This window comes from Mustelus asterias, chromosome 14, assembly GCF_964213995.1.
Source record: "Mustelus asterias chromosome 14, sMusAst1.hap1.1, whole genome shotgun sequence".
NCBI lineage: Eukaryota > Metazoa > Chordata > Chondrichthyes > Carcharhiniformes > Triakidae > Mustelus > Mustelus asterias.
The window spans coordinates 59,984,564-60,006,022 of record NC_135814.1 but is presented as its reverse complement, the minus strand read 5'-3'; the positions used below and the strand labels follow the sequence as shown (position 1 = coordinate 60,006,022).

The 21,459-nt window shown below is 39.1% G+C and overlaps 1 protein-coding gene across 1 annotated transcript in view; it reads left to right on the top strand.

Annotated features, from left to right (window-relative positions):
• The window catches only part of LOC144503721 (titin-like), a 350,880-nt gene that overhangs the window by 242,680 nt on the left and 86,741 nt on the right, over positions 1–21,459 (top strand). Inside the window, exons 165-200 of the mRNA XM_078228491.1 lie at positions 35–159; positions 245–511; positions 616–903; positions 1,017–1,316; positions 1,421–1,723; positions 1,817–2,004; positions 3,311–3,425; positions 3,542–3,826; positions 4,720–4,871; positions 6,504–6,651; positions 8,362–8,539; positions 8,624–8,745; positions 9,207–9,494; positions 9,591–9,887; positions 9,998–10,184; positions 11,364–11,479; positions 11,694–11,993; positions 12,109–12,408; positions 12,502–12,607; positions 12,702–12,898; positions 12,999–13,304; positions 13,415–13,693; positions 13,799–14,098; positions 14,207–14,509; positions 14,681–15,058; positions 15,181–15,483; positions 15,686–15,985; positions 16,083–16,379; positions 16,468–16,752; positions 16,849–17,142; positions 17,228–17,527; positions 17,639–17,947; positions 18,072–18,262; positions 18,368–18,797; positions 19,076–19,384; positions 19,470–19,618. Of these exons, the coding sequence (XP_078084617.1) occupies positions 35–159; positions 245–511; positions 616–903; positions 1,017–1,316; positions 1,421–1,723; positions 1,817–2,004; positions 3,311–3,425; positions 3,542–3,826; positions 4,720–4,871; positions 6,504–6,651; positions 8,362–8,539; positions 8,624–8,745; positions 9,207–9,494; positions 9,591–9,887; positions 9,998–10,184; positions 11,364–11,479; positions 11,694–11,993; positions 12,109–12,408; positions 12,502–12,607; positions 12,702–12,898; positions 12,999–13,304; positions 13,415–13,693; positions 13,799–14,098; positions 14,207–14,509; positions 14,681–15,058; positions 15,181–15,483; positions 15,686–15,985; positions 16,083–16,379; positions 16,468–16,752; positions 16,849–17,142; positions 17,228–17,527; positions 17,639–17,947; positions 18,072–18,262; positions 18,368–18,797; positions 19,076–19,384; positions 19,470–19,618 (8,995 nt within the window). The remainder of the gene's footprint in view (positions 1–34; positions 160–244; positions 512–615; positions 904–1,016; positions 1,317–1,420; positions 1,724–1,816; positions 2,005–3,310; positions 3,426–3,541; positions 3,827–4,719; positions 4,872–6,503; positions 6,652–8,361; positions 8,540–8,623; positions 8,746–9,206; positions 9,495–9,590; positions 9,888–9,997; positions 10,185–11,363; positions 11,480–11,693; positions 11,994–12,108; positions 12,409–12,501; positions 12,608–12,701; positions 12,899–12,998; positions 13,305–13,414; positions 13,694–13,798; positions 14,099–14,206; positions 14,510–14,680; positions 15,059–15,180; positions 15,484–15,685; positions 15,986–16,082; positions 16,380–16,467; positions 16,753–16,848; positions 17,143–17,227; positions 17,528–17,638; positions 17,948–18,071; positions 18,263–18,367; positions 18,798–19,075; positions 19,385–19,469; positions 19,619–21,459) is intronic.

Here is a 21,459-nt window from a genome sequence, read left to right as displayed (position 1 = left end):
ATATGTATCATTCATAATCTTGTCACGTTGCCAGGTATCAGTTTGAAAAGGATGGTAGTTTGCGCAGACTTATTATAAGGGAATGTCGACCAGAAGATGAATGTGAATATTCCTGTGGTGTTGAAGACAGACGTTCAAGGGCTAGATTGTTTGTTGAAGGCAAGTACTGATTTAGAAAAGCAAGCATACTATGATTTTAATAATTCAGGAAATGCAGAGCTAATTATTATTTTTCTCTTTCCAGAAATCCCAGTTGAGATCATTAGACCGCCACTGGATGTCTTTGAAGCTCCAGAATCAGATGTTATTTTTGAAGCTGAATTGAACAAAGACAAGGTTGAAGTCAAATGGCTCAGGAACAATATGATAATTGTTCAGGGTGATAAACATCAAATGATGAGTGAAGGAAAGGTCCACCGATTGCAGGTTTGTGACATCAGACCACGTGACCAGGGTGAATACAGATTCATTGCCAAGGATAAAGATGCAAGAGCTAAACTGGAACTTGCAGGTAAGTTAGTTTAAATTCCTTGAGCGTTCTTGAGAAATATTTTCTATCACTGAGCTGTGCTGAGAATTTGACATATTCGCAACTTGTGAATCTTCTCATTGTAGCGGTACCAGTAATCAAGCTGACAGATCTGAACCTTGTGATCGATGCTGGAAAACCGTTCACGATGACACTTCCATATGATGCTTACCCACGTGGTGAAGCTGAATGGTTCAAGGAAGACAGTGCTACTGCTGAGTATGTCAGCCTGCCCAAACGGAACATTGACACCACTGCAGAAATCACTAGTTATAGACTTTTTGATCCAAAGAGAACTGACAGAGGAAGATACAAGATTGTGATTCAGAATAAACATGGAAAGGGTGAAGCACATATAAATTTGGATGTTATTGGTAAGTATTCTTTGTTACACATATGTTTTATAACTGTGTTATTATGAAAACTATTCTTAAATTTTTTTCTAAAATGTGCTCCCTAAAACAATATCACCTCTCTGAATTTACAGATGTGCCTGGCCCAATCAAGAATTTGAACGTAGTAGACACTTGCGATGGTGAGGTCAGCCTTGCTTGGGATGAACCTGACACTGATGGTGGTAGCAAAATCCTTGGATATGTAGTAGAACGACGTGATGTGTTGCGCAAAACGTGGACCTTAGTTACTGATTGTGCTGACAATACTGAATTTACCGTGACTGGTCTCCAAAAAGGAGTAGAGTATCTGTTCCGTGTCAGTGCAAGGAACAGAATAGGCACAGGTGAACCTGTGGAAACTGATAAACCTGTTGAAGCTAAGAATAAGTTTAGTAAGTATCAGATTGTCTTCATTCACTAATTTAAGTTCTGAAATCCAATTCATTGCTATGGGTCAGTGTCAGAAAATAAGAATGTTACTACCTTTTTCCACCAGGTGTACCTGATGCACCACTGAACGTCCAAGTGAAAAATGTGAACAAATTTGGCGCCACCATTACATGGGAACCACCAGAATATGATGGTGGATCAGAAATCACAAACTATGTTATTGAGTTACGTGACAGAACCTCTGTCAAATGGGAACCAGCTATGACAACCGGAGCAGATGAACTCACCGCTCAGCTGAATGATGTAGTAGAAAACAGAGAGTATATATTCCGTGTCAGAGCAGAAAACAAAGCAGGCGTAGGAAAGCCCAGCGCAGCTTCACGTCCTGTGAAGATCATGGATCCAATATGTTAGTATCTGATCAGAAATATGTGTATCTGTAGTAAACGTTCTTCAATTTTTATGTTTGTACATTCCCTCATATGATTTCTCCTTTTTTCAGACAAGCCAAGTCCACCTATTGAATTTGCTCATTCAAAGCAAACCAAAGAATCTGTGCAGTTGAAATGGGAACCTCCTCTAAAGAATGGAGGAAGTCCAATACAGGGTTACATTGTTGAATTAAGTGAAGAGGGCACAGATAAATGGACACCCTGCAATATAAGACTTATTCCTGAAACAACTTTCAAGGTTATTATCTCTGATGTGTAATTAATTTGTTAAGAATACCCCTGATGACCTAATAAGAGCTAGAGGCAACTGCTTTCCCAATCGTTATTTTAGGGGTGCAATTCACCCACAATCCATCACCAAGTCACAGTTTGATTGTCAGTTGATGGTGATGGTCCCTGGGCAGCTGATCTTCCTGGACCTCTGACGTGGTCGGTGAGACTCATGAAGTAGTGTTTCAAGTAGGAGGTGTTATTCAGCATTAAATTTCATTCACAACTTCAGTGCAACTATTTGTGAATGGATTTGCAAATTTGGTACATGATATCTGTACCATTCGATGCAGCATTGGACTAACTGATGGGTCACATGGATAGGGGACATCAAAGACATGCTTTCTCTTCATATGATTGTCCATAGGAACTTACCCAGAGAATATGTGCTTTGTTGCTAGGTCATATGGAAAGATTAAAAATCAATGGTCTTAAGTTTATTTATCATTGTCACAAGTAGGCTTACATTAACACTGCAATGAAGTTACTGTGAAAATTCCCCAGTCGCCACACTCCGGCACCTGTATGGTACACTGAGGGAGAAGTTAGCATGGTCAATGCACTTAACCAGCATGTCTTTCGGACTGCGGGAGGAAACTGGAGCAACCAGAAATGCACGCAGACACAGGGAGAACTTGCAGGCTCCGTACAGACAGTGACCCAAGCTGGGAATTGAACCTGGGTCCCTGGCGCTGTGAGGCAGTAATGCTAACCACTGGTTCTTAAGTTCTGAACAATACTGTTGATAATCTTGAATCAACCACATGGTATAGGACTGGATTGACAGAGGCCAGACTAGGTAGGGTTGCAGGTTCACAAATATTTGAAGACGAGTTTAAATTTTTGAAATCATTTCTTCAGGAATAAAGATCTGCAGGATTTTCTGTAAAATAGGACGTAGGTCAGAAAATTCTGAAAGAGCTGAGGTTTGTCAAGGATGGACTTCAGGGGATTAGTGAAGAAAGCATTAGAGAAATGAAGCCTTGAGGTGTTGAAGGGTTTCACAACAATGTTATTACTGATACAGGATGATAAGATAGACAAGATAGAAATCAGACTCTATACTCCAACTGGGAGTGAGTGGATGATGAGACAGAGAACTGGATATTGATAAATTCTGAAGAGAAAATGGAGATGGTGGAGAAAGTTCAGAGGAATCAAATTGTTTTAACTCTAAAACATTTGTGACCTCATACTTGCTGATGGTTGAAAAAATGTGCTCAGAATACTAGTACTGTTTTATATTACACGGCTTTTCATTTTTGTCATTCCAGGTTACTGGTCTGAAACCAGGAGTGAAATATTATTATCGGGTATCGGCAGAAAATGCAGCAGGTGTTTCAGACCCAGCTGATGCTCTTGGCCCACTAACAGCTGATGATCCTCATGGTAATGAAAGTCCTTTTCTAAATGCAAATATATTAAAGGCTACAAAATTGAGCTTTTAAAAAAAATTATGATAATATGTATAGCTTTTCAAGACTGATTGCATTTATCTCTTTCAGTGGCTCCTACCCTTGACCTGAGCGCATTCAAAGATGGTCTTGAGGTCATTGTTCCAGAACCACTTAAGATTCGCGTTCCTATCACTGGCTACCCTGTACCCACTGCAAAGTGGGCTAAGGATGAAACACCTATTGAAAGTAGTGATCGTGTGAAGATGCAAACAACTATTGCATATACACTACTGGTCATTTCTCCCAGTGAGCGCCCTGATAAGGGACTATACGCCTTGACACTGGAAAACGATGTGTCATCTGTCTCAGGAGAAATTAAGGTGAATGTAATTGGTAAGTATCTGAATATTTTCAAAAAATCAACATTTTTAATTAATTGTTTCAAGAGAATTTCAAGATAGTTTGTATTTATGTATCACCTTTAACACTGAAAACATCCCAAAACATTTAACAAAGGCAGGAAGAAAATAAATATGTTATGTGGGCATGTGCCATGCCTTCAACCTGCAAGTTAGGAGAAGTAACTGAAAATGTAATTAAAAGGATGGATTTTGTAAAGGTTTTTAAAGGTTGGGAAAAAAAGCGAAGACTGGAAAAGATTTAAGGAAGGCATTTCAGAGAGTAGGGTTAAACCACCTGAAGGTGCTGAAAGTAATGATGAACTAAAGGGACTTCAAAAAAGGGGAAAGAGAGATACAAATGGTCAGAGAGAAGGACTGACTGATAAAGAAAGAGTTCTAATCCTTGGAGAAATTGCAGGAATAGGATCAAATTGTGGAAGAATTTGAAAAATGGGATCATTATTTTAAATTGCATGCATAATGCAATCATGGAATCAGAGTTTGTCAGAAATGCTGTGGACGATGGAAGAATGCAATTGATCACTGGACAGGAAGTAGTTTTTTCACAAGTTGGATTGTACAGAGGGTGAGGAGTGGAAGACTGGCATAAAGAGATAATCAAAAGAGTGAGCCTAGAAGTATGGCGAAGGAGTTCAACAGGAGTAAATAGACATGGAGATAAGCAATGTTGAATCAAGTGGTCTTGTTGACATTATAAGCATGAATACTAGTATGAAGCTCAGCTCCAGATCAAATGTGATGGTGGCTTTTCACAGCCAAGGTGCCTTGAGAGGAGAAAGGAATCAGTAACAAGGACGTTTATGACATGGTTATAAAACAACAAAATTATAAGACATTTAATTCTTCACTGTTTTAACTTCACAGAACGCCCAAGTGCACCAAAAGACTTAAAAGTGTCAGAAATTGGTCGAAATACAGTACATTTGATGTGGGAGACACCAGATAATGATGGTGGAAGTCCATTGACTGGATATCTTGTTGAAAAACGTGAAGTTAACCGCAAGACTTGGGTCAAAGTAAGTCATGAACCACATTGGTCTAATTTTACATTTGGTATAAACCCACAAATATTAAACTTGCGGTTCAAAATTGTCACCTACTATCATTAAAGTTACTAATTTAGACTGGAAACACAGTAATTGCTGCCTATTTGGACAAATGATTTTTGTAAGTTATAAGTTCAGAGACTGAGATACTGAAGGAAACAAACAAGAATAGAGCTGTTCAGATGTCAGTACAAATGCTGCTCCATTATTACAAAGAACAAATAACAATACAGCACAGGAACAGCCCACCAAACCTGCACCAATTCCTAGTCCTTACATAGATGTTATTGCCCATATTGCTGTGTAATATATGTAACTAAATATAGAGGTCAATCCTATGTCTGTACCATTCTGCACAGTAAGTGTTCACTGTAGATTTAAGCAGTTCATTCAAATTCTTATGCAGAATTTTCTGTTTTCTTTGAGTCCTTGTATTACGTTTCTCCGGTCAAATCAGTTTTCAAAACTCCTTGGGAGCACTCATTTCCCCAGTGGTGTGGGAAGGAGAGGAGAGGCAAGTCAGGCCTTTTCCCTTTCAGTTTGTTTTGGAATGTCTCAGGTTCTTCATACAGGCAATGCTAAGCCTATACTGACTGTCATCAGAGGATCAGGTCAAGCCATGGCAATGAGATGGGTGCTAACAGCCCATTTACCTCATTTTCTTCTAAAAAAGAATCAGTTTTACGCCGGCGTGAATTTCCCATGGGATCTTCCACTGCTGCCCACCATGGCAGATAGGGAAGCCTGCTGGTGGCTGGCATGAAACGGATTTGTATCCTGCTAATGGGATGTATATGAAGCCCTGACCAGAATCTTCTCCCCCACTCCCGACTCGCCGTTAAACTAATGGGAAAGCACGCCGGTTCAGAACATGACTGGAATAATGTGGAGTGCAGAAGTTGGGAATTACCTGAAAAATGACTGGTGTTATCCCTGGAGTTTGGGGTGGAGGCCGTCAGTGACCCTGGACCCTGGAGTACCACAGCAGTGGGTGGGAGGAAGCATCTATCAGGTGGATCATCCAGCTTCAGTGTTATTGAGAAGGTCCATCTTCTAGCCTCAGCATGTTCCTGAAGATCCATCTTCTTACTTCAGGAGGTCCATCTTCTTTGTTCAATAATGGGTCAGTGATGTTGGACATCTTTTAAATATGGCATCCAGATATGATGGCGGGGCACATACAGTCAAGCACATTCAACCATGGAATATGGTGCAAAACCCCAGGTGCATAATTAATGAGGTCAGGGCTGAAAGATATGATGTGGCTTCCCACCAGCCTTTGCAGTGGGAATCACTTCCTATCCCCGCCTCCACCATGGAACTTAGTCTCAGATTGGAGAATTCTCCCTTTGTCTTTTCCTGCCTCTCACTATCTGGAACCCTTTCTCATGGCTGTTCCCCAATGGCCTCTCCAGGGGCTAATGCGAGGCCTGCAGTTATGATATATTATGAAGCTGCTTGACAAACAATGGTTCTTCAATCTATTACACATAATTGATGGTAAGAAAAAGAGGATTTTGCTGTGTTTCAGAAAGAGGTGGCAGTATTTTTATGTTTTGGATTTATTAACATTAATGGATCATCATATTCTCCCATTTCTAGGTTATTGAAGGAGTGCAAGATTTGGAATTTACTGTCCCTGACCTCTTCCAAGGAAGAGACTACCTATTTAGAGTTTCAGCCTGTAACAAATGTGGTCCAGGGGAACCTGCATATCTTGATGAACCTGTTAATGTGTCTGCACCAGCAAGTAAGTATTTAGCTATATTAATCATCCAGCTGGAATGGTAGCTTATTTCCTTTGTAAATAAAGCCAAATAGATCTATTTGATTTCTTTTTAAATGTATGCAGTATAGTTACTCTTTAAATATTTCATAGTGTTTCACTAGTCACATGCTAAAATATATCATGTTAAAACATTTGTAGAGAAAGAAGTTGCATTGCAAGCTGAGATCTTTCCAAAAATGACTTAGTAAGCATTTTCATAGATCAGCTGTATAAAGTTGAGATGTAATTTAAGCTAAGCATGTTTCCTTCTCCACTCTCTTAATGGATGAATTTTTCTGGGTTTTTTCCAATATTGTCTCAGGCGAGAAAAGCAGTGTGCAGCCTGTCAGCTGCATTGCTGGTTTTTCCTGCCAAACTTTTAAACACTTTGGGAACAAAAATGCTGACGGCATGTCCTATGCCGTCATGCTGGTGGGGCAGGCTCTGAATGAACCCACAATGTCTCCCCAATCTAAAAAAACAAAATCAGGAAAGGATCCCCTTGATGCACATGGGACCCCCAACTACAGACACATCCCCCCCCCCCCACTCATCCCTCTGGGAACACCCCCTCCAACCTGAACCTCCCCAATGGAAGCCCCTCTGGGCACTGCCCCTGCTATCAATGGGCAGTGCCAGGGTACTGCCCAGGCATGACCCTCTCCCCACTGGGGACGCTACTCACCTGCCAGGTTCCTGTTTTACAAAAGCTGTGGTAAATATTGGCATGGGGGGAGTCCTAATGTGGGGGATAATAGAGCGGGGAAGCTTGCTAATGATATCAAAATGTATAGTAATGGGTTTCCCATCATTGCATGATGGGAACCTTGTTACATTGTTGGCAGGGGGCGGGGACAATCCAGTGAGGAAATCCCACTGGCGTGAAAGCCATTTTGGGGTTCCTGTTGGATTTTCTGACCAGCCATCATTCCTGCCTGCCGAAAACAGGGGAAGAAAATCCCAGCTGATGTTTTCCCATCTGGATCATCTGTGGATTTCCTTTGGTTGGCATCAATTACTGTCCCTTTCGTGGAGGTACCTTCCCCTATTTTGGGGAAGGTACCTGCGCGAACACAGAGTTTCTTAGTGATGGGAGTTCAACTTCTCGACTTCTCTTTTTCACTTCCCTTCCCTTTCCCTTCTCGTGTAGTTCTCAATCACTGCTGAGGTCTAACAGGGTGCCAATCTTCTACCTTCAAGGTGCTCCTGTGCTTTTAGCAGCCTCTTGGGCTGTGGCAGTAGCCCTACCATGAACCTGTCATAATTTGACTTGTGAAATCAGTTTGAGATTTTGGGTGATGATGGATGGATCTTAAGTCATGCCCTACTGCAGCATTGACTGGAAGGAGAATCCCACCTTTTGGACAGGATTTTCCAGCCCTGCCTGCCTCCAGGATTGTCTGCCAAACATTTTGGCTGGACCACTGAATCTCCTGCAGATGTCCCCCCACAATGTAGTGGGAAAGTCCCAGCCTATTGTGACTCACATCCTTTAATCCTACCAATCCCTATATATTTCGTAAAACTATCATTCAGAGAATTGAACATCATTTACATTGAACCATTTGAGCTGTATTAGCAACAAATATAAACTGATTTAGACCCTTTGAGGAAATTTGTCTTAAGTATGTTTGATTAGTTTTAAAAAATTTTTGGACTGAAGGTTTTAATTTGTAATTCTGCACTTCACAGCTGTTCCAGATCCTCCAGAAAATGTCAGATGGAGGGATCCATCTTCCAAAGGAATCTTCCTTACATGGGAGCCACCGAAATATGATGGAGGCTCAAGAATTAAAGGATATATGGTAGAAAAATGTCAACGTGGTGCTGAAAAGTGGGAGCTCTGTGGAGACCCAGTCAATGAATTGAAGTGAGTTTTGTATTTAATTTTCTGATGTTTTCTATGTTTTCAATAGTACACAGTAAATACTTAAACTGCTGATATGTTAAACAGGATGGAAGTGACCGGTCTCATTGAAGGGGAATGGTATTCATACCGTGTTAAAGCTTTGAACAAACAAGGGGCCAGCAAACCAAGTAAACCCACAGATGAAATACAAGCAATCGATCCAAAAGGTGCATTGTTATTGATATAAATGTATTGTTCCAAAGCTGTATCATTTTAAGAAGCTTAAGCTTTATTCAAATATTTCAGACCTATTAAAAAATGTTGATAGATTTATTTCACAAATATGCTCATTGTGTTAAACTTTGTCACTGCTGCAAGTTTAATTGCTTTGTAAGGAAATAGAATGTTAGTTATTCAGTAACTTACTATAATGCATTTACAGCTGAGATATATTAATAAATTCAGTGAGCTTGTGCAACAAACAATTCTAATTTCCCCATTAATTCTTATTAATAATTGGGAGCCACAAATCAGGCATGCAGTTTTCCATGCCTGATTCTCCAATCAGTAATCTGTCAATTGTGGCTTCACAATGGAAGCAAAGCCTGACTGAATTTAACCTATATTTTCCATTTTAATTACACGACTTTTTGACTAAAATTATAACATGTTTTTTTCTCCCCAACAGAGGCCCCAGAGATTCATCTTGATGTTAAGCTATTGGCTGGCATTACTGTGAAGGCTGGGACAAAGATTGAGCTCCCAGCTTTTATCTCTGGCAAACCTACTCCAAAGCTTACGTGGACAAAAGCTGAGCACTTGCTGAAGCCTGATGACAGACTAACTATCGAGACAAAGCCTGATAGTTCCACTGTGGCAATCGTAAACACCAAAAGGAGCGACAGTGGTCCTTATCTTATTGAAGCAGTAAACACCAGTGGCCGTGCCACTGCTATTGTTGAAGTCAATATTCTAGGTAATTCAAATGTTAAGATTCCTTTTATCAACTTAAGTAAAGCTTGAAATAAATTAATTCTCTGAAACACGTACTGACTGTTTCTTTTGTTTACAGACAAACCTGGACCACCAGCTGCATTTGATATCACTGATATTACAAATGAAACCTGCACCTTGACATGGAATCCACCCAGAGATGATGGTGGTTCACGCATTACAAATTATGTCATGGAATGTAAGGCAGGAACTAGTGAAATATGGAACAAGCTCTCATCCACTATCAAAGAAACCAAATTCAAGGCAACAAACCTTACACCATTGAAAGAATATACATTTAGAGTTAGTGCTGAAAACATGTATGGTGTTGGAGAACCATCTCAGCATGCTCCAATTATAGCGAAATATAGTTTTGGTAAGGAAAATATAATTTTGTGTATTATAATTGTAACATTTGTTACATAATTTGTACATAGTATGTCATTTTGATTTTTAAAATCCCCGGGAAATGTGATTGTCTATTAGATCCACCTGGTCCTCCAACGCGTCTACAAGGTTCAGATATTGCCAAGGATTCACTTACATTGACATGGTATGAACCAGATGAAGATGGTGGCAGCCCAATCACTGGATATTTTGTTGAAAGATTTGATCCAGAGACTGACAAATGGATTAGATGTAATAAGGTTCCTGTCAAAGATACAAGTTTCAGGTATTTATGACAATGATGATTTACACATGAACCAAATTTTATAAAGCTCAATAATAGGTTATGATAACTGTCATATGAATAATAATGATTTGACTAGAGATAGTTAATCTCCCATGGCAATTCTCTTGGTGAAACTTTAAAAAAAACTTCCTCTGTAAAGGTCTTTTTGTTTCACGTGTTAAAGTCTCTCTTTTTCTCTTCACTTTGATACATGCTTATTGCCTTGTCTATCGTCCCTAATTTAAAGCGGGGGCCACTACTTGGAATCTTAATGACCGAGCTACTCATATGATCTGACAGGTGTTAATTGTTGCACAAACCGAATCCCATGGGAAAACTTGGCTCTGGTATTGAGATGATAAGTTTACTGAATTCAGAAGCCACAAATTCCAGTTACCCTTTCGGGATTTAAAATATTAATTGAAAGCACTTATCAACAGAAGAAAAAGAAAACTTAACACTCAAGATTACTTTTACACAGTTACAATTAGTCATACAAAACATTCTCCCAAAAAGACTTGGTCAGGCTCACAAGTAAACACTCTTTGCATAACAATCTCTTTTAACTATAAACATTTCAGTAATATTACCATAAACCAAACCCATAATTACTGTAGGAAATGTATATCTCAGGGCTTCTCACTCACTCCCACTCTACTGTGGAAATCCAAGAAACTTCAAAGCAAAGCCCTGCTTCCTGAGAAACAGGCACAGGCTGGAATGGTTCCTTCAGCTCTTTTCCCAACACAGAGCAGCACCCTAGTAGGTCTCATACAACCACTTCAGCTATGCTTTCAAAACCTCTACTCAAATATTCCTTTTTCCTCTTTCATCTTTGATGCCCTGTTAATGCACCTTGGGACATTTTACTTTGCCAAATATATTATACAAATATAAACTGTTTCTAAGTGATCTTCTGATTAATTGCTGAACTTATGAATGGTGACTTATGGTTGATTAGTTTTATTAAAGCAGAAAAGGAAGAAAAGTTTAGTTAGAATGTGACTGATCAGAATTGTTTGAGCAGCGGTGGAACGTGATTGCTGAAAGCTGCCAACAATTAACCAATTAGCAAGAACAAAGACAATTTTGCCATTATGGTCATTACAGATATCAGAGAATTAGATAGATACTGTGAGTACAAACTAATGTGTGCCCTTACATTTTTGCAACCAACAGAGTGAAAGGACTAACTCCGAAGAAGAAGTACAAGTTCCGTGTTCTGGCAGAGAACCTAGCCGGCACTGGCAAACCTAGCAATGAAACAGACCCAATCCTAGTGAAGGATCCTATAGGTATGTATACAATAGGCTCATCAAATGAAGTTTCATAATACTTTATATTAGGGTAAATTTTGCCAGACCCTTCGCTAGCAACATGCAACCAGCAAAATCAGAAATTCACACCCGTAGTTTTTCATTATGCACTGGCTGTGTGCAAGGCCTGATAGAATTGACCAAGTTGTGTTTCCAGAATTGACCAATATTTTTCCTATAAATTCATTTATAGACCCACCATGGCCTCCTGGAAAGCCTAACGTTAAAGATGTCATGAAGACTTCAGCGTTCTTAACTTGGAATAGGCCAGAACATGATGGAGGGGCAAAGATTGAGTCTTACATTGTTGAGTTGCTGAAGAGTGGAACAGACGAATGGGTGAGAGTAGCTGACGGCATTCCCATCACTGAATATTTCCTGAAAGGGCTTATGGAAAAGCAAGAATACTCATTCCGTGTTAGAGCTGTTAACAAAGTTGGTGAAAGCGAACCCAGTGAACCCAGTGATCCTGTGCTGTGCAAGGACAGATTGAGTAAGTTGCACTCAATTTATCACATATTATGTATATCACATAGCAGCCTTCAATTACCAAATTAATGCAAAAAGTCATAATCTTTTGAGTATGAGGATTGCTTTCTTCCCCATAGATCCTCCTTCGCCTCCACGCTGGCTTCAAGTTGTTAATATCACAAAAAATACTGCGGATCTTAAATGGACAGCTCCAGAAAAGGATGGTGGCTCTCCAATAACAAACTATATTGTGGAAAAAAGAGATGTAAGAAGAAAGGGTTGGCAGACTGTTGACACAACGATAAAAGACACCAAGGCTACAGTTACACCTCTTTCAGAAGGTTCTCTGTATGTATTCAGGGTCGCTGCAGAAAATGCAGTTGGACAGAGTGAATACTGTGAACTGGAAGATTCAGTACTTGCCAAAGATACCTTCAGTAAGCTAATTTATGGATATTATTTCCCTGTGTATAATAATTTATTTCTTTGAATTATTTTTATCTTACATATACACTTTGATTTTTCTCAAGCAACACCTGGACCACCTTATGCTCTTACGGTCGTTGATGTAACCAAGAGGCATGTTGAACTGAAATGGGAAGCTCCCAAAAATGATGGTGGAAGACCAATACAGAGGTCAATATCATTCTTTTTTTATCCAGTGCATTTTCTGACAATCTCTTTCTTTCCGATAATGTGCATTAATGAATGCTATTGAATGTTCATATAGGTATGTAATTGAAAAGAAAGAAAAGTTAGGAACTCGCTGGGTTAAAGCTGGGAAGACCTCAGGACCAGAATGCAATTATAGAGTCACTGATGTTATTGAGGGCACTGAAGTACAATTCCAAGTCCGTGCTGAAAATGAAGCTGGCTGTGGACATCCAAGTGAACCAACTGATATGCTTACAATTGAAGACCCAACTAGTGAGTAGAAAGTGATACTAAGAGTCCCCTTATAATATGAGTCCCCTTAGTTTGAAAACAAATAGCAGATAACATTTAATATAATTTTTTGTGTGTCTAGGTCCTCCATCTCCGCCTCTTGAATTACACGTGACAGATGCAAGCAGAGAACACATATCGATTGAATGGAAACCACCAGATAAAAATGGTGGCAGCCCTATTATTGGCTATCATGTTGAAATTTGTGAAGCAGGAACAGAGAAGTGGATGAGAATTAATTCTCGCCCAGTAAAGGAACTGAAATACAAAGCAGTAGAAGGCATTATCCCTGATAAGGAATATATCTTGAGAGTTAGAGCTGTGAATGCCATTGGAGCAAGTGATCCATCAGAAATTTCAGAAAATGTCATAGCAAAGGATTCTGACTGTGAGTACAGCTTTCTTTTGAAATGGTCCCTTTTTTGGTCTTAAATTGTTGTTCTTCCATAAATAGAATTAACTTTTCCAATAGACTTAAAAATATACTTATTTTAATAGGTAATCCAAGTATCGAACTACAGACTCAAGATATAACTGTTGTGGAGGGTGAGAAATTGAACATCCATGTACCTTTTAGAGCTGTACCAACACCAACAATTTCATGGTATAAAGATGGAAAGGAATTCAAAACAGATGACAGAATGACCATGAAGAGCGCCTATACTCTTGCATCCCTTGAGATTACGAAGAGTGTTCATGCTGATGCTGGTGTCTATACTGTTACTTTGGAGAACAAACTGGGTTCAACGACAGGAACCATTCATGTTAAAGTCATCGGTAATAATCTGAAATGAAATGGAGGGAAACTTCCTTATTTATTTCCTGGCCTGAAAAGTTTATTTTCGGATTAAAATAATATGTTTTCCTTTGTTTTTAATTCAGGATTGCCTGGTCAGTGTAAAGATATCAAAGCAAGTGATGTCACCAAGAGTTCTTGCAAAATCACTTGGGATCCTCCAGACTATGATGGCGGCAGTCCAATTTTGCACTATGTTCTTCAACGTCGGGAGGCTGGTAGAAGAACATATACACCAGTAATGTCTGGTGAGAATAAACTGAGCTGGCCAGTAAAGGACCTTATTCCAAATAGTGAATACTATTTCCGTGTAAAGGCTGTTAACAAAATTGGTGGTGGTGAATACACTGAGCTTCGCAACCCAGTAATCGCAGAGGATCAAAAGCGTAAGTATTTTGGGGGAAAAAATCATCGCTTAACAACATGTATCTATTTAGCCTGCAGTCATTGTCACATTTTGAATCTGATTAATTGATGCTTTAAATTTTCCACAGAACGCCCTGATCCGCCAATTGATCTTGAGGTCCAGGATCCAACATCAAAATCAGCAACATTGACATGGAAACCACCTCTTTATGATGGTGGTTGTAAGATCATGGGCTATATCATAGAAAAGATAGCTAAAGGAAGTGAAAAATGGGAGAGATGCAATGAGTACTTGGTTCCAGTTCTGTCATATACTGTAAAAAATCTTGAGAAAGGACATGAATATCAGTTCCGTGTACGTGCTGAGAATGTTGCTGGAATTAGCGATCCTTCAAGAATTACACCAGGAATCAAAGCTGTAGACCCAGTTGGTGAGTTTTTTTTTCATGTAAGGCTTTGGAAAATCATTAAATGGGTCAAAACTTGATTCCTTCATTTTTATAAATGACCAGCTGAGAAAACAATATGCACCAATTTCAAGGCTAAACAATTAAATAATGAGAAATCAATATTATTTACAATTGTTCTGCTTTTCTGTACAGATCCACCAAAGGTCTTCCTCGTTGGAAACCTTCAGTTTGGATTAAATGTCAGAAGGGGTGATGAGATTGATCTTCTGGCCCGTATATCTGGTTCTCCTTATCCAACTGTGACATGGCTTCGAAATGATATAGAAATCAAACCTGAAGAAATCAAAAAGAGAGTAGCAAAAATATTTCCAGCTAAGAAGAAGGAAGCTGTCGTAGAGGAGGAGCCCTTTTCTCTCAGTTTACCAGAACGTTTAAGTGTTGATAACAGAAGAACAGGAGAGTCTCAAATTATGGTTCGGGATTCCATCAGGAAAGACTATGGAAAGTTTACAGTCAAAGTAGAAAATGATCATGGTGTCGCCCATGCTAGTTGTGATGTTAATGTCCTCGGTAAGACCTTACACAAATTCTTTCATGGACATAATATTATTTTTATAAGAGGTTGAAAAGGTGCAAACATTTACTGCTGTTACTATGAATGTAATTTATGAATTTTGTATTTGGTGTTCTAGACACACCTGGCCCACCAGTCAACTTCATATTTGAGGAAGTCAGAAAAGATTCAGTCCTCTGTAAATGGGAGCCTCCTTTGGACAACGGTGGTAGTGAGATTCTTAACTATATCTTGGAGAAGAAAGATAATTCCAAACCTGGAATCAGCTGGATTACTGCAACTACAACTCTTAGACACTGCGTGTATCACATAACAAAACTTATTGAAGGAAAAGAGTATCTTTTCCGTGTGGCAGCTGAAAATAAATATGGTCCTGGTCCATTTTGTGTCACAAAACCTCTTTTAGCCAAAAATCCATTTGGTAAGCTTTTCCTGTTATTTGCCAAAATCAACATAAGATGCAATACTTAAATGTTATATTAAAATTTTATTTGTCACAAACATTGTTTAAAAAATTACCTTATTGATAAAATATAGTTTACAACTACATTGCTAATGATATTTGATGTTGGATTGTTAATACCTGTACAGCAATATACATATCCTTGTCATTCCCTATTTAGAACCTCCTGAAGCACCTGATAAACCTGAAGTGGTGGATGTTACTAGAAATAGTATGGTTGTTACATGGAAAGAACCAAAAGATAATGGTAGCCCTATTATAGGCTACTGGATTGAAAAAAGAGAAATTAACAGCACACATTGGACTCGCGTTAATAAAAACTTGATAAATGCTCTGGAAGCACAGGCTGAAGGTCTCATGGAGGGATTAACGTATCTATTCAGAGTGTGTGCAGAAAATGCAGCTGGTCCTGGAAAATTCAGTTTACCTTCAGATCCCAAGATAGCACGGGACCCAATTTGTAAGTATTGGCTTAACAATAGCTGATAAACTAAAAAGCACATTTGAATGCATCTCTTATTTATTTCACAATTAATCATGTTTTTTTCCTTTTTAAGTGCCACCTGGGCCACCAATACCAAGTATCCTCGATACAAGTGCAACATCAATTGATGTAGCCTGGGTTCCTCCTATCTATGATGGTGGTGGTGACATCACTGGTTATTTCGTCGACAAGCAACTTGTTGGCTCAAAGGAATGGTCACGCTGCACAGAAAGACCAGTTAAAGATTGCAAGTTTACAGTCTTTGGGGTTAGAGAAGATGCAGATTATATTATTCGCGTGACAGCAGTCAATAATGCTGGGGAAGGAGCTCCTGGCCTCACTCAACCTATAACTGTAATGGATCCAAAAGGTATTAAAAATTAAGCAATTATCTAGTAACTAGTTTATATTTTTCAGTTTTTTCTCTGTTTTTAATAAAACACATCTTGTTTTAATAGAGCCTCCAGTGGTAGAGTTTGATGAAAGCGTAAGAGCAGGTGTCCTAAAACAAGCTGGAGAAGTACTTAGACTTCCTGCCACAGTAACAGGCCGTCCAACTCCAGAAATTAAATGGACCAAGGACGAAGAAAAACTTGATGAAAATCATGCTGTTGTTGAAACGGTTGGTACCAGGACAGAGTTAATTATAACAAATGCACAAAGAAGCGATTTTGGCAGATATGTGGTCAGTGGAACAAATAGTAGTGGCTCCAAATCTGCATGGACTCGAGTGGACATCGTAGGTAAGTCACATGCCAAAGAAATAAACATAAAATAGGTTGGTATTCTATATCGATACCTTCATCAAATCTAAATGGTATACCACCTTTTTCTTTCAGATGTGCCTGGCCCTATACTGGATCTAAAACCTGTTGTTGTTACAAGAAAGATGATATTACTTAACTGGTCTGAACCTATTGACGATGGTGGTAGTGATATCATTGGCTATGTTATTGAAAAAAAGGATGCTAAAATGCACTCCTGGAGACAACCGATGGAGACAGAGAAATCCAAATGCGATATTGTGGGTCTTCTTGAAGGACAGGAATATATGTTCCGTATTTGTGCTAAAAATAAATATGGCTGTGGTCCTACTTCTATACTTGGACCTATCGCTGCAGTTGATCCACTAAGTAAGATATGAGAAAAGGAGGAAAATTAAATAATTTTTGTTCATTAATGTCACATGTTTGAATTGAAAATGTACTTTAATTATAGGTCCACCAACATCGCCTGAGAAATTTACATACACAGACAGGACAAAGTCAACAGTCACACTCCAGTGGAAGCCTCCAAGAAATGATGGTGGCCGACCTGTTTTAGGGTACTATGTTGAAAAGAAAAGACATGACCAGCCTAAATTTGATAGAGTTAACCAAATGGCTTGCCCTGATACAACTTTTGTGGTTGAGGATCTAGAGGATCTAAACATGTATGATTTCCGTGTCAGAGCTGTCAATGAAATTGGAGAAAGTGAACCATCAATTACTATCAATGTAATAGTGCAAGATGATGAAAGTACGTGCATTTAGTTGTTATGTCTTGTGCTATTGACCTTTTCATGTATAATTTTCTTCCAAATTTTAATACTTTTGTAACATTTTTGTTCATATTTGATTTGCTTAACAGTGCCGCCAATTGTGAGACTGCGACTGAAAGTTAAGAAAACCGTTGTAGCTGTGAAAGCTGGTGAACCAATTGACATTCCAGCTGAAGTGGAAGGCCTTCCTTTACCCAAAATTGAATGGAGTAAAGCAGAGACTGTAATAGAGAAACCAACTGACCGACAAAAGATAGAGACTAAAGTAGTATCAAGAACGAATGCACTGACTAAGTTTAGTATTCCTGCAACTGATCGAAAGGATACAGCTACTTACACTATTACAGCCTCCAACCGCCTAGGAACAGCATCCCAATCTGTGGATGTTAATATTCTAGGTGAGAAAGCAAAACAATTGCAACAAAGAACTTGAGAAAATATTATGAAGCTTGCATAATAAATTCCCCAAAATTTACTACTTTGGTTAAATATTGATTTACTTGGCACTTTTCTTAACTTTAGATAAACCTACACCACCAAGAAACCTTAAAGTTTCGGATATCAAAGCAGAATCCTGCCATTTGACTTGGGATGCCCCTGAGGACAATGGTGGTAGTGAAATAACTAACTACATTGTTGACAAGCGTGATGCAAGCAAGAAGAAATCTGAATGGGAGGAGATCACAAACTATATTATTGAAAGACGATATGGGGTAATGTTTCTTTTTCATATTACTGCATTAAACCAATATTTTAATAAGCTTCTTAATTGAATTTGGTGAATTTTATATGTGTAACCAAACTTTTCTTCTATTTAGGTATGGAAACTGACTACAGATGGAGAATATCAGTTTAGAGTTAGAGCAGAGAACAAATATGGAATTAGTGATGGTTGTATGTCTGATAAAGTGACAATCAAAGATCCATTTGGCCTCCCAGGACCACCAAGTAAACCAAACGTGTCTGATGTTACAAGATCCTCGATGCTTGTATCTTGGGATCCTCCAATGGACAATGGTGGTTCTCCAATCACAGGTTACTACATTGAGAAGAGAGAGGTCGGCGGCGTGTATTGGTCACGCGTCAACAGAGCTCCTCTGACAAAGCCAGCTGTAAAAGGCCTAAACTTCAATGTTCTTCGCTTGATTGAAGGTGTTGAGTATCAGTTTAGAGTCATGGCTATAAATGCTGCTGGAATTGGACCTCCTAGTGAGCCTTCTGATCCTGTTTTGGCAAGTGATCCTAAAAGTAAGTTTCACTCCTAGATATGTGTGTCCATGTGTCTCAGTTAAATATATAGCTATTGATCAAAACTTTGATTGAAACAAAACCATCCTAAAACAATCCATATACAATAATAAATATGATCGTATTTTAATAAATTTAAACAAGATGAGATCTGTAACATGGTAAAATATATTTGACGTTTGGCTACACTGCTTAAAGCAAGCGAGTAGCACAGAAGCATGTTCAAACATACTAAAGAAAATAGATCAACCCAAGTATGATTTTGTTTTTCTTTGAAGATCCACCAAGTGCTCCATCCTGTCCTGAAGTCACTGACAAAACCAAGGATTCAATATCGCTTAAGTGGGATCGCCCAGCTAAAGATGGTCATAGCCCAATTCAAGGTTATGTTGTTGAGATGCAGGAGGAGGGTTCATCTGATTGGACAAGAGCATCAGATCCAGATAAATTAGTTCCCAACTGTGAATATGTGGTGCCCAACCTAAAGGCTCTGAAGAAGTACAGGTTCCGTATTAAAGCTGTTAATGCTGCTGGGGAATCTGAACCAAGCTTACCAACGTCAGAAATAATTATGAAGGAAGCTCTAGGTACGTACCTCTACATTTAGAATTTCGGAATATCAGAATACATTTTGCAAGTTATGATTAACATATTTTTATTCATGATTTACAGAGGAACCAGACGTTACATTGGACGTCGGTGCACCAGATTTTCTCAATTGCTATGCTGGTAAACCTTTGAGAATTCCAACTGTTGTCACTGGCCGTCCTACTCCAAAGGTTACTTGGGAGTTTGAAGGACAAGCTAAGACAGTGATGAAGGTATGAAGTATTCTAATTATATTTAGATATGTACCTCTGTCCCAGGAAAGATTTTTTCAAAAATTCACTTACTGGATGTGGGCATCACTGGCTAGGCCAGCATCTTTTACCCATCCCTAATTGCCCTCTAAGCTATCCAAATTTAAAATGCCTTCGGCATGTGGGGCTGATGATGACCACACTTGGTGAGTGTGCTCCGGAAGGTTACAATAGAGAATTTCATTTGACAGTTCTGGTAAGACTAAATAATAATTGGGTGGCATGGTGGCACAGTGGTTAGCACTGCTGCCTCACAGCGCCAGGGAGCCGGGTTCAATTCCAGCCTTGGGTGACTGTGTGGATTTTGCACGTTTTCCCCAAACAAATGCTCCAGTTTCCTCCCACAGTCCAAAGATGTGCAGGTTAGGTTGATTGGTCATGCTCAATTGCCCCTTGGTGTCAGGGGGATTAACAGTGTAAATACATGGGGTTATGGCCTGGGTGGAATTGTTGGTGCAGGCTCGATATGGGCCAAAAGGCCTCTTTCTGCACTGTAGGGATTCAATGATTTTAGGAATATACTGCAACAATCAAAGAATTGTTTCATTCTGTTTGGTGTTCCTTGATAACTGTTGTCTTTTTATTTGTGAGGCTGGTGAGGTTGATTTGACTTTTGCTCCATCTGGCTTGCACTTATAAGACTGCTATGAGTGGAATGAGAGGTTCTCAGTTGACCCTCTTGACCTACTGATACTTCCCTTGGAAATGTTTTGTTCACATACTCTATACCAAAACATGAAGAGTTGTGCCAATTCGTGCAAAACCTTGGGTGACCAGTAAAGAATATCCCTAGGATAGATTTCATCTGTACCACCAAGTTGTGAACTATCCCGGGTGCAGGAAGGCAAATATGTGTAATGCAGCTTGCGTTAATTTTTCTTCTAATTAAATTAAAGGAGAAAAATTAGACAGACTCCACCTATTAGGTGTTCAATCGTCCCAGCTCAGTTCTTCTCCCTGAAAGAACATCCTGATCTCAACAATGTGCCCCTAAGTTCATTGAGCAACATTTATCCATCTCAGTTATACAGTTGCAGACTGACCAGGTCTAAGCAGATACCTTTCTAATGGCTATTTTTGTCACTAATTACCACTAATATAGTATCAGATATTGGTTCACAGTACTGCAACAATAGGTGATGTTACATATACCAAACATTACATAGAATATGGTACTATCTTGCATACAACACTGCTCCCCATATTTTTGGCTCTGCCCACACTATAAACTGCTGCAAGAGCTTTTCTAATTACTCTAATTTTGGAAGTCAAGTGGAAAGTTAACTAAAGGTTTTCAATGTAACAATTGAACATATCAAATTTAACCTTAATTGAAATGTACAAATTAGCATATATAATTCAAATGAAAACACCTAATTTTGAAAGATTTCAGGTGTCAGAGGTGATTAAATGCATTCACAATTGGCAGAAATTGAGGGATATTACTCCAGTTATTTAAGGCGATACCAGATGAAATGACCTCTGTGATTGTCGGTCCTATTATACAGAGAATTATCTCCAACAAAGGACTCAGAAATGCAGATGTGCCCATTGCCTGACAGTTCACTGTTTCTTTTGGTGTTCATGTGTAATCATGTACAAAAGAAAGGGGAGAATGTCAACGATTGTGTTGCATTAGGTTTGGGTGATGTCCGCCTGCTGTGAATATCTGGAAGTATATGGAAACTACGAGGCATGGGTATGAGGCTGGCTATCCAGCCTCATACCCATTGGTAAATGTATGAGGGAGGGTACAGAGCATCTAAATGTTAGGTATGTGTCCCAATGGGTCAGTGAGGAGC